Here is a 13,445-nt window from a genome sequence, read left to right on the forward strand (position 1 = left end):
AAGAAAAATTTGACTAAAATACACTAATACTATGTTTGGGAGCATCAAATTTGCAACTTGAATTTGGAATCCGAAAAAATTTAGTTAAAACTTTCAACTAAATTTTCTCAAATTCTAAATCCATGGCACCAATTCAGTACTCCCAAATGCAATGTAAAAAAAAAAACAAACAAACAAAAATAAAAAATAAAAAAAAAATAAGGGAAGGTTTATATTATAATCTAATCAAATTCAAACATCCCTTAAAAGAAATAAGGTTTTGAATTGCAATATGATGCACATCAACCAAATATGAACTCTTCTCCGAAAAGGTTCGAAGTTGTCCTTGAAATACAAAAAAAAAAAAAAAAAAAAAAAAAAAAAAAAAAAAAAATCCAACTGATATGAATTATGATGTTGAAATTATAAATATATACAAGAAATATGTAAAGATATGAGTGAGAGCGAGAGAGAGAGAGAGAGAATGCTATTTTTCTTTCTATTTCTATATATCTTCATCTGTACACAAATAAGCCTATTTATAAGCAAGGTTTCGTGGGCACCACGTACAAAAAGCAGCTTATACCATAAGCCTCAAAACTTTTCAATCTACGTCATTGCATGTGGACCCCACATATGAAGATATATATATAACACTCCCCTTTGGGGTCCACTGCACCTATACTAAGAATATGCCTCGTTAAAACCTTGTTAAAGAAAATCTAGTGGGACAAAATCTTAGCGAAGGAAAAAGAGTACAATATTCTTATGTATCTGAAAATGGAATTGCATAAATTAAAACTGCCTCATTAAAAACCTTGCCAGGAAAACCCAGTTGGACAAAACCTGGACGAAGAAAAAAGAGTACAGCATGCCAATACCTCTTTGATCAATTGCTCCCCCTCATTAGTTTAACCCTGAAGATCTTTTAGTTGACGCATTCCAATGTTGTGCACCAACTTCTTGAATGTTGCAGTTGGAAGCGTTTTAGTGAATAAATCTGCTAAATTTTTATATGAACATATCTTCTGAATATCAATATCACCCCTTTTCTGGAGTTCATGTGCATAAAAGAATTTTGGTGAGATGTGCTTGGTCTGTCACTTTTAATATACCCTTTTTTCATCTGTGCAATGCATGCCGCATTATCTTCATATAATACTATTAGGCTTTCTTTTATTGATGAGAGACCACATGTTATTTGAATATGTTGGATCATTGATCTCAACCAAATGCATTCCCTGCTTGCCTTATGAATTGCGAGTATCTCAGAATGATTTGAAGAAGTTACAATCATTGTTTGTTTCATAGATCGCCATGATATAACAGTGCCGCCACAGGTAAACACATATCCTGTTTGTGAATAAGCTTTATGTGGGTCAAAGAGATAGCCGGCATCGTGCTAATAAATTGACTGGAAAAATTATATCATGTCTTGTGCAATTTGCAAGATATAAAAGAGCACCAATCGCACTGAGATAGGGCACTTCAGGACCAAGGAGTTCTTCATCATCCTCTCAAGGACGAAAATGATCTTTCTTGATGTCAAGTGATCGGACAATCATTAGAGAGCTCAATGGATAGGCTTTGTCCATATAAAAACGTCTCAGAATCTTTTCTGTATATGTTGATTGATGGATGAGAATACCGCTCGAAATATGTTCAACCTGCAACCTAAGGCAAAATTTTGTCTTTCCGAGATCTTTCATTTCGAATTTTTTCTTTAAATAAGTGGCCGTCTTTTTGATCTCGTCTAATGTTCCCACAAGATTCAGATCATCAACATATACTGCAACAATAACAAAACCAGATTTTGATTTGTTAATAAAAATGCATGGACAAATATGATTGTTCACATACACTTCTTTGAGTAAGTAATCACTAAGGCGATTGTACCACATTCGTCCAGATTGTTTCAATCCATATAAAGATCGTTGTAATTTTATCGAGTACATACTACGTGGTTTTGTTTCAGGCATTTTAAATCCTTCTGGGATTTTCATATAAATATTACTATCTAGTGATCCATATAAATATGTTGTAACCACGTCCATTAAATGCATATGCAATCTTTCTGTGAGTGCCAAATGTATTATGAATCTAAATGTAGGTGCATTAATCACAAGGGAGTATTTTTCCTCATAATCAATACCAGGTCTCTGTGAGAGACCTTGAGCTACCAGTCGAGCTTTGTATATCACAATTTCATTTTTCTTATTATGCTTTCGTACAAACACCCATTTGTATCCAACAGGATTGACACCCTCAGGTGTCTGGACTACTGGTCCAAATACTTCACGTTTAGCTAATGAATTTAGCTCTGTTTGTATCGCTTCTTTCCATTTTGGCCAATCATTTCTTCGTCGACATTCTTCGACGTTTTGAGGTTCTGGATCCTCATTATCAATATCAAGAGTAACGACATATGAGAATATGTTGTCGACAACAATTTTATTTCTATTCCATCTCATTTCATAATTTAGTGAGATCTTATCATTTTTAAGTACCTTTGCCTCATCAACGGCATGTGCCTCATCAAATGCCATACTATCATTTGTTGCCTTTGCCTCATCAATATTTATTATTTCATCAATTTTAGGTACCTGAGACTTATCAAGAGCCTTTGCCTTATCAAAGGCTATTATCTCAGATTGATCAATAATATCTGTTGCTCCTCTTGTGGCCTCTTCAGGAGTGCCAGCTTTTTTGTGTGATTTCCTCTTACGAGGAACAATATCTTTTACACCGACTGGTCTATCACGCTTCAGGCGTGTTTTAGATGCATTTGCTGCATTATTGACAGAAGGTTCCTTAGGGACAGCAATTCATGCTAGAATATTTGCAACTGGTATATGGGTTTTTATTACTTTCTTTGTATCAGTAAATGCATCTGGTAATTGGTTTGCAACATTTTGCAAGTAAATGATCCTCTGAACTTCTCGTTCACATTGATTTGTGCGAGGATAAAAATGAAACAATTCCAAGGTATTCCAAGTAATATCATGTTGCTGCTGTTCCTTTTCTCCCCCTAATGGTGGGAAAATAGCCTCATCAAAATGACAGTCAGCAAATCGTGTTTTAAAGACATCACCTGTCAGGGGTTCAAGATATCTAATAATAAATGGAGAATCAAAACCAACATAAATTCCAAGTCTACGTTGAGGACCCATTTTAGTGCATTGGGGTGGTGCAATTGGAACATATACAGCACAACCAAAAACTCGTATGTGAGAAATATTTGGTTGTTGACCAAAAACAACTTGCAATGATGAGTACTTATGATAAGCAGTTGGTCGTATACGAACTAATGATGCAGCATGTAATATGGCGTGACCCCAAGCAGAAATAGGTAATTTTGTTCGCATAAGTAAATGACGACCAATTAACTGAAGTCTTTTAATAAAAGATTCAGCCATACCATTTTGAGTATGAGTGTGTGCAACAGGATGTTCAACATTAATTCCAACTGACATGCAATAATTATCAAAAGCTTGAGAAGTAAATTCAGCGGCATTATCAAAACGGATCGTCTTAATTGGGTAATCAGGGAAGTTTGCCCATAATTTGATGATTTGAGCAAGAAATCTAGCAAATGCAACATTACGAGTAGAAAGCAGACAAACATGTGACCATCGTGTTGAGGCATCAATTAATACCATAAAATAGCGAAATGGTCCACAATGTGGATGAATCGGCCTACATATATCCCCGTAAATTCGTTGTAAAAATGGGGGAGATTCAACAATGACTTTTGAAGGGGATGGTATGATAATCAACTTACCTTGTGAGAAGGCGGTGCATAGATGATTATTTGGTAAGATGATTTTTTGATCCTTTAGTGGGTGTCCATGTGACTTTTCAATAATTCAACGTATCATTGTACTCCCCGGGTGACCAAGTCGATCATCCCAAAACATAAAAAGTTTTGGGTCACAAGATTTTTTATGTATCACAACATTGGACTCAATTGTCCTAATGGTTGTATAGTATAATCCAGAAGAGAAAATAGGGAGTTTTTCTAATATCTATTTTTTGCATGAGGTAATGAAAGTAATGTAGAGATATTACACATTTCTTTCATTTGCGGTCTCAATATGATCCCCATTACGCGCAAGTCTTTAAAACTCAACAGACTTCTCCGAGATCTTGTAGAATATAAGGCATCATTGATTTGTAATCTTGTTCCATGTGGTAAAATGATGTTGGCTCGTCCGGAGCCTTCAATCAAGTCGGTGGGACTTGATATTGTACTGACAGTAGCATCTGTCAGAGTTAGGTAAGAAAAATAATTTTGATCTTGAAGGATTGTATGTGTTGTTCCACTATCTGCAAGACATATATCTTCACTATTTATTTTGGAACTAGTCAGATCCATTCCTATTTATGCAAATTTCTTTATCAGAAAAGAAACATTTATAACAAAAGAAACTTTAATACAAACTAGAAGATAAAAACTTTAATACAAAGAAAACAAAAACATAGTAGACAGAACATAAAAGAAAATAGGATTAATTGGTGTGGACATTTCTATCACCAATCAGGAAGTCTATCTTTCCATCACGGTCCTCAAAAAAATTTGATACATCCAGATTTGTGATGTCAACTGGCTCATCATGATTAATGAAATTCATTTCAAGATTTGTGATGTCAAATGGCTCATCATGATCAAGAAAATTCATTTTCTTTTGTTTCCCCTTTTCTTTCATTGAGGCTTGGTAAAGTTCAGCTAGATGCTTAGGTGTAGACAAAAGCTTTGCCAATGCCCTGTCATGCCACACCGATAACAAGTATTATCATTTGCCTTGGGAGGTTGAGCCACATCCTTCCCTTTTACTTGTTTCATTTCATTATAATCCCTCCTTTGGGGATATGGTGTGGATCTCTGATTGCGAAAATGTGAGGATTGATATCTTTCACGGTAATAAGAATGATTTCTACCACGATCATATTCATTATTGTGGTAGTTATTTTTATCACGACCATATTCATTATTATAGCCATTTCTACCACCCCATTTATGTCCACGTCCACGTCCACGACCACGGGATGAGGCAACATAGGTTTCAAGGATCGGTGTCGATCCAGTTGGACGAGACTGGTGGTTTCTTAACAAAAGCTCATTATTTTGCTCTGCCACAAATAAACATGATACCAGCTATAAATATTTTTAAATCTACGTTCTCGATATTGTTGTTGTAAGAGCACATTCGAGGCGTGAAATGTGGTGAATGTTTTTTCCAGCAAAAGTTCATCAGTAATAGTATCACCACATAATTTCAATGTAGAGCTGATTTTAAATAAGGCAGAGTTATATTCAGCCATAGTTTAAAAATCTTGCAACCGTAGTTGTTGCCAATCAGCCCGGGCCTTTGGGAGGATAACTGTTTTTTGATAATCATATCTTTCTTTCAAATTGTTCCACAAACACAGTGGATCTCTTTCAATGAGGTATTCAGTTTTTAGCTCCTCACTAATATGGCGCTGAAGGAAAATCATGGCCTTCGCTTTATCTTGTAATGATGCATCATTCTCTTCTTTAATTGTGTTTCCAATGCCCATGGCATCTAAATGGATCTGAGCATTCAGAATCCAAGATAAATAATTTTTGCCAGAAATATTCAAGGCCACGAATTCCAGTTTTGTCAAGTTTGACATTTTCATAATAACTAGATGTAACAATATAAAAATATAATTTAGAATAGTATATAAATAAATAAAATGGCATTAAATAAAATAATAACATAATATGAATTATTTAAATAACAAAAGTGGTAAAACCAGCCATGGTGGATAAATTATTAAGTAATAAAGGAGGTAAAACCGGCCATAAATTATTAAATAATAAAGGTGGTAGAACCGACCATAGTGTGAGCACATATATCATTTAAGTGAACAAATTTATTTTATCAATAATAATCCATAATTAAAATATTCTTACCCTTTGGAGTCAGAAATACTATTTTCTTCGATAAAGCAAACCAACCCAATAATCTATCAAAATTAATATCACAAAATAAATATATAATTGAGATAGAAAGGGAGAGAGAGTTTTTTCTTCAAATCTCATATGGATAGAGCTCGTGCTAATAACGTGATATGAATTATGATGTTGAAACTATAAATAGATACAAGAAATATGTAAAGATATGAGAGAGAGAGAGAGAGAGAGAGAAGGCTATTTTTTTTTTCTATTTCTATATGTCTTCATCTGTACACAAATAAGCCTATTTATAGGCAAGGTTTCGTGGGCACCAAATACAAAAAGCAGCTAATACCATAAGCCTCAAAACTTTTCAATATATATCATTGCATGTGAACCCCACATATGAAGATATATGTATAACACCAACAATTTTTGGGGGGTACAGAAATTTTTGCAAAGTGCGATAGAACCACTACCCCTCCTCAGTTCCAACGCATTCATCTATTTCCCTGGCCCACCCACACACACATTACTGCTTTTATTTTTTCATTGTTTTTTCCCCCTCAATGTCTTCACTCCGCCAAGTGATGCTTAAACATGCAGTGAACATGGTTTTTGGTCGGTTTTTGGTTCTATTGGCATTAATTTCTCCATTACCCTTACTCGGGAGGCTTGAGTTTTCTCCTAACTTTGCACATTTCTGCTGAAGCAAGTTTAATTACACCATATTTCCGTGTTAATTGTTATCAAGGGTGTGTTAATTGTTATCAAGGGTATATTCAGTTGCATTGAATTTGCATTGAATTGGACTCTTGGAATTAGAATTGGTATAATTTGATAAAAACAAATAAGAAAATTGAACCAAAATTTTCTCAAATTCTTCAAATTCCAATTCCCCAACTCCATGCAGCACAACACACCCTAAGACGTTTTTTGATTCGGAATTCTATTTCGTTTAACAAGTTTGCTCCCAAAAATATAGTGCTCAATTCTCCAAGCCTCTTATCTAAATTATTTTTGTTGCTTTCCTAACCAAAACTTTCAAAAACGAACAATACGTTTTGAAAATTAGAAAGCATGAACAGCTAATAAAAGCGGTGTAACATTAAGGCATTAATATGAAGCGTCTCTGTACAATTTCCTAAATATGTTTTGTGAGAATACACAATTTTTCCATTAATGTGAAGTGTCTCTGTACATAAATAAATTACATAAACAAAAAACAGAGGGCAAACCTAGCTACTATATAATAAGAACAACAATAACCAAAAAAAAAAAAAGACAAATACTTTGCTGATATGTACATGATATCTACAATCTGTGGTAGTTCCCAAATTACCAAAAAGGACACCACCTGAAAGGAAGGAAAAAAAAAATAGTAGTTAGTTAATCCCAATAATAAAGAAATATGAAAATAAAGAAATAAAAAAAAATTGAATAGCAAGTTAAACCTAAGTGTTAAAGCAGGTTTAATTTACACAACCAGGTTTTATATTGAATCGAGCACACAATGTTACTGATCTGGACTCTGTTTAAAAGCCATGACGATACAATGACATGATCTACAAATAAAAAACTTGATAGTAAAACTAAAACTGTTATTTGACCTAAGTGACCTGGTGGTTTTATTATTTAGTAGAAATAAAACGGTATTAAGTGAAAGTGATGATCAGCCTCGTGAACAAAACACATGGACATTTCAAATAAAAGCCATTACGAAACCAAGGAATCCGACCCTATACAATGAACAAAGTATTTTTCCCCTTCCACATCTGACAGTTACCTAGAACTCCGATTTTAAGGACATAAATGCCAGTTGTGTTTTTTGTTTGGAAGGTAAAACAATCACACACACACCCACGCCTCCATGGAGGATCGAACCCCCGACCTATGCTTTGGGGAGGGGCTTGTACCAGCTGGGCTATTGCCCATTTGGTATCACCATGTTTGTTATCATGTCTAATATCTATCAAATTTGATCCAAATGATTTATTCCGTGCGGAACACATGTCGAACACCAAATCTTCATTATTTTGGATATTAAAACCGACTCCACAACATGAGTCTTATATAACTCGTTTAAGAAAAATTGACACTGTACATATATTCACCACAGGTCATCAAGCCAAGTATGCAATGACACTTCCAATAGAAGAAAGGATATAACTGTAAAGTAGGAGAGTAGCCACTTATATAAAATAGGGGCAAAGTGCAAACCCCACCCACTCCTATCCCCAAAACTATTTTCAAGTAAAACAATTTCAACTACAACGTTTTGTTGCAAAACCCCCTGTTGTCATAGGGCCGCTAATAATTTAACAGTAATAATGCACAAACAAGTCATGGGACCTAAATTAATTGGTAAGTGCAAAAATTACGAGAGACTTTCCAAATCCCGGGGGGTATTTTGACAAGTGGTACCCCTCCCAATCAAAGCTATTTGTTTATCTTGAAACTCTCCACTTCTCCATTTACCAAAGAAAATAGCGAGCTTCAATTGAGAGTGGTACCACTTGTCAAAGCCCATGTGGGTTATGATCTCTAACCAATTTACGAAGAATCTGAAAAAGAAGACCTACCTAATCTTGGAATTTGCCCAGTCTCATGGTGATTAGCAAGGCAACTTATGGATGAAGGATTCACACTTCAAAGAGCCTGGTAATAAAGCCGATTAAGATAGTGTGACATCTATGATCGGCCTTTCCCAAACATTTTTCGGTAAAACCTTTTCGCAAAAGTCTTTTAACGATGTTTTCAATTGTAGAATTTCTATAAAATTACCCCACGTGACCTCTATGGTAATCCCAATACAAACGGGGTCAAAATAACCTGGATTCATCTTTACTTCTATTTTTGTCTTCTATCATCATTTTCATCATCATCTTTGCCCTTTTTCCAAATGAAGGGGTCGGTCATATGAATTCTCTTCTTCCATTCAATTCTATTACACCATGTCTCCTCTAATATTTAATTTTTGGAGTCATTTTTAATTACTTCATTCCATGTTAGTTTTGGACGACCTCCCTGTCTCTTACCCTGTGTGCATCAACGAGTCTATATTCTATGCATCCATACCACCTAATTCCATTTTATCTTATTTGTCACCAATAGGCGTTATTCCTAACATCTTCTTCACACTTCGATTAGTAAATCTATCTTTTCTATTTACTCCTATTATCCACAACAACATCTGCAAATCAATTATATGAATGCGTTGTTCTTGTTTCTTTTTCAACGCCAACACTCTGGTTCGTACTCTCCTTTCAAAAGGAAAAGTGAAGGATTGATTAAGGCATTCTTAAGAGTATTTTGAAAGTTCTTTGCCACATATGTTGTAGACTCTAGTCTTTGTATCCGCATATATTCTTAATAATATACAAAAGATTTAAAGTGACTATTTCTATGTAAAGCATATACCAAATTATATCCCCTGTAACTATCATATATGTGTTTTAAGTCTTATGAAAACCATGTGCAAATCTGATTGTTACTTTACATTCTTCTATCAATTGCCTAAATAAATAAATAAATGGCCTCCATAGTAAATCTCCCTGGCATAAATCCAAATTGGTTTTCGGACATTGTGGTTTCATTTTTTAATCTTTGTCCCAAAATCATTTCCCAATATTTCCCTGTATGACTCATTAATTTAATTCTTCAATAATCTATAAGAAATTTATATATCACCTTTACATTTATATATTGGGATGATCGTACATTTTCTCCATTCATTATGCATCGTTCCTTCTTTTAGAATTTTATTGAATAAGTTCGTTAGCCAGTCAATTCCAATGTTTCCCAGAGAGTTCTCCAAGCTTCTATTAGTATATCTCAAGTGCCAACGCTTTATTATAACCCATCATTTCTAGTGCAACCTCTATTTCTCAATTATTGATAATATTTATTATTCCAATATTATGTTTCTACCGCATGTAATTTTTTCTTTAGAATGTTCCACATTTAAGAATTGTTGAAAATATTCTTTTCATCTATCTAATATATCCATCTCTACTTTTTGCTAACTCATAAATATCTTATTCACCCTCGATACCCATTTCTCACTCTTGTTTTTTTGCATCTTTCTATGTGGAGCGAATTGTCACTTGCATCATCTCTAAGCTCACCACTCACAGTGTGAAGCAAACAGAAAAGAACAGAAGTCTTCTTACAATAGTAAGGAAGTCTGGAAAAACTCTAATCACCGTTGGAGCCTAGATTTCTAAAGGGTAATCTGGGAAAAGCCTGAAGAACTGTTTAAAATCTGATAATAACTCAAATTATATTGCTTATGACTTGATTACAACAGATATAGAAGACTGTCCCTTTTATAATACTACTAAAAATGACACTTCAATTCTCTAGACTGACTTTTAGACTACCCAGAGTATTAATGACAGCTTTTACCATTCCCATGATGTTTTCAGATTTCTCATACCATAAATTAAACCTTTAATAGACTTTGAATAGACACTTTTCAAGACACTATTGACTGACGCAATCCTGACTAGAAACACTATTAATTATTTGCATCACGGTGATGCCAACATTTTCTTCTAGTACCAGTTACTTGGTAAAGATCTCGATGCTTTGATATTGGTGACCAATGATGATGATCATGAGCACATGATGCATGAGTACAACCACTTGAATAGAGCTTTGGCGAAACCAGCAACGCTGAGGCTATCGTTGTTCTTGGTGAGTCCATTGCAATAGACTTTGATTTTGTCCGAAAGAGTTTATTCCCATGGCCTGGCCTGGTCAGTACCTAACCAGGCCCTTTTGAAACCAGCAACGCTGAGGCTATCGTTGTTCTTGGTGAGTCCTTTGCAATAGACTTTGATTTTGTCCGAAAGAGTTTATTCCCATGGCCTGGCCTGGTCAGTACCTAACCAGGCCCTTTTTCCATTTTTATATTATATAAATGAGGCAAAATTGGGTCGGAAGCAGTTCGTGTGCGCTTTTGATTCTAGACCAACCAAGTCGTCTATGTCGTTGTCGATGGTGGCGCAATCTCTGAACCATGTAGATTTCTTGTTCATTTTAGTATAGGGTTTATTGATCTCTCTAGGGGCCATTAATTGTGAAGTCATAACTACAAATTTTCCTGATCGGTAATTTTTAATGCCTAGCATTTACTGTTGCAATTGTCTGGCTCATCAGGAGAATTTTTTTTTTTGCAATTTACCCTACAATATAATAGTCAACTCGTAAAATTATTAAAGTGATGAAGTAACCCTACAAGAATAAATTCAAAATGGAAAATCGGTATTGGCAAGTTGCTTTGGCAACACTTGGAACAAAATATGAAGCGCTCACGTGAAATAAACTTAATAGAAGATAAGGAGGAAAAAAAATCTGTTGTAAAATCATACCCGACGTAATTTTGGCACAAATTTTCATGTGATCTAGCTTGCAGAATCAGTTTTTGAACTTGTAGTTTAACAGATGAACCGTGATCAACTTCGCGAGTATCTCCAGATATCAAGGTACTGTGGTCTATTGCATGTTGGATGGAGCTGGTTGGAACTGAAGAAGTCGAAAAGTCACGTCCTGTAAGTTTATTACTCATCCGAGCCATGACTACCACAGCACGTTCATTCAACACCTCATTAGCATCACCTAGTTGATTGACAGCCTACATAAACACACGGAAACTGTTTAGCACAATTAACCAGCACAAATGCAAAAGTTTTATATGAATCCACAATACCTGAAGAAGTTCCCTCTCACGAGCACCCCGCTGAGGTTGAAAAAACTCCCTATTTTGAGCAGATTCTTCACCGTTCACTACTGGTGGGACGTGGGTGCTTGCAAAAGTTGACATTTGAGGGACTTCATTGAAGTTGAAAAGGCGCCAGTTTATGAGAGGATCATGAACAAAAGCCTGAAACCAAGTGGAACTAAAATTAGCCATATTTTACAAGGATAAATAGTTGCTTGATAATTTAAAATGGTCTTATCAAGAATGATATTCCAACACTAGTTCTCATATCAACACCACCTAAAGATTTCAGGCGCGCACAGATATTTTAAGAGGACCTTTTGATTGTTAGTCCTTCTCATCAGACACTTTGTTGTGACATGAGAAGCAGAACAATTATCTTAAAGTAACTGTTCTATTTCCTCATAGTCATAGCTCAATAAAAAAGTAGAATTGGAGAAACTTATCAAAACAACCATGCCTCGTAAATTTTTTTTGAAGTTATCAGACTGACAATAGCTCAGTGAAATAGAGATACAACATAGAAACTTTGGTGTGCATACCTCCATCATAGCCATGACACTATCTTTATTTGTACGCAGAACATCCATCACATTTTCGCATGTTGAACGGAAATTGCCTTCAATACCACTGACCTCCATAGCTTTCACAAGCATTCTAGTCAAGCGGAAGGGAACCTATACCAAGACTTTTACATTAGAGGACCTAATAAATCTATTCCATAGAAAACATACAAAATGTAGAAGTTTGTTGCAGGGTAGTATTCAGTATTTGAAACAGCGCACCTTTTCAGGGAACTTCTCCCTGTTCATTGAAGCTTCAAAGCAGTCTCCAAAATCAATGTGCAGAATCTTTCCACTGTAAAACAACATAATTGATATGAACGCTTTCACAATCTTAACCAAAAATCAATCTTACCCCTATGAAGTACCTGGAACGATGCAGCATAAGGTTACTTGGGTGTCGATCACCTAAGCCAAGAAGGTAACCAACCTGAAACATGTGCCATTAATATTTAAACACAATAATGAAACAAGAAGAAACAAAAGGAAATTCAGAGGCATTTTAAGTGACCAGTAGCAAGGGATAGCTAACATTACCGAAAAAGATAAGTAGAATGTCCAAATATAAATGATCAACTTACTTAAACGCATCGGGCTTTGAATATTTAGCACACATTGAAGTATTCTTATACATTACACAAATAAGTATATTAACTATACTTCTTGCCCTAAAGTAACTTCAAATTTCTTATAAACATATAACATGATGGGATCTACGTGAGATATTTAGAGAGAAGATCTCATCATTCTTACTCTAAATTTATGGCCTCCCATTTTCTGACAGTATACACTACACCAAAATTTGGGGGCATAATCACCCAACCTGTTAACATAGGGCCCAAACAGGCACCAAAGATCCATGTAGCGGAATTGTCATAAAATGATTTCATTTAAGGTATACAAACGCAATGGTTAGAAAGCACATCTCAGTCGATCATTGGTCTAACAAGCTACTTGGGGACCCTCTAACCACAGAAAGATAAGTACACAGATGATACTGAAACATCAGAAGTGCAGAAGTCTCACAAATATGCATAACAGCTAAATGAAAGTTGATTTGCTGGACCCCACCAAGTTTTAAGGAAGAGGCCCAAATATATATGAGAGGAAAATATATACCATGCTCATAACTGCCAAACTTCTAGTGTAATTTGTCCTCCTGTAGAGCCAGACCTCAGAAGTGCGACTTTTTAACCAAAGGACCTACAAAGAGCCAATCTAAGCAACTAGAGAAACAAATTCTCAGGAGAGAGAGAGA

General features: G+C 35.2%; 1 protein-coding gene across 2 annotated transcripts in view; it reads right to left on the reverse strand.

The window, feature by feature from the left end:
• Nucleotides 1–6,977: 6,977 nt before the first annotated feature.
• LOC132300133 (serine/threonine-protein kinase TOR-like) overlaps nucleotides 6,978–13,445 on the reverse strand; it is an 81,063-nt gene continuing 74,595 nt past the window's right edge. For both annotated transcript variants that reach the window (XM_059797099.1, XM_059797097.1), the window contains exons 51-57: nucleotides 13,307–13,390; nucleotides 12,556–12,617; nucleotides 12,410–12,482; nucleotides 12,167–12,301; nucleotides 11,613–11,786; nucleotides 11,275–11,537; nucleotides 6,978–7,256 (exon numbers count right to left, since the gene is read on the reverse strand). In XM_059797099.1, the coding sequence (XP_059653082.1) occupies nucleotides 7,238–7,256; nucleotides 11,275–11,537; nucleotides 11,613–11,786; nucleotides 12,167–12,301; nucleotides 12,410–12,482; nucleotides 12,556–12,617; nucleotides 13,307–13,390 (810 nt within the window). In that variant the 3' untranslated portion in view covers nucleotides 6,978–7,237. The remainder of the gene's footprint in view (nucleotides 7,257–11,274; nucleotides 11,538–11,612; nucleotides 11,787–12,166; nucleotides 12,302–12,409; nucleotides 12,483–12,555; nucleotides 12,618–13,306; nucleotides 13,391–13,445) is intronic.

Source organism: Cornus florida, unplaced genomic scaffold (assembly GCF_030987335.1).
Source record: "Cornus florida cultivar Cherokee Brave unplaced genomic scaffold, ASM3098733v1 CherokeeBrave_3.0.0_Hap2_Chr03, whole genome shotgun sequence".
Classification (NCBI taxonomy): domain Eukaryota; kingdom Viridiplantae; phylum Streptophyta; class Magnoliopsida; order Cornales; family Cornaceae; genus Cornus; species Cornus florida.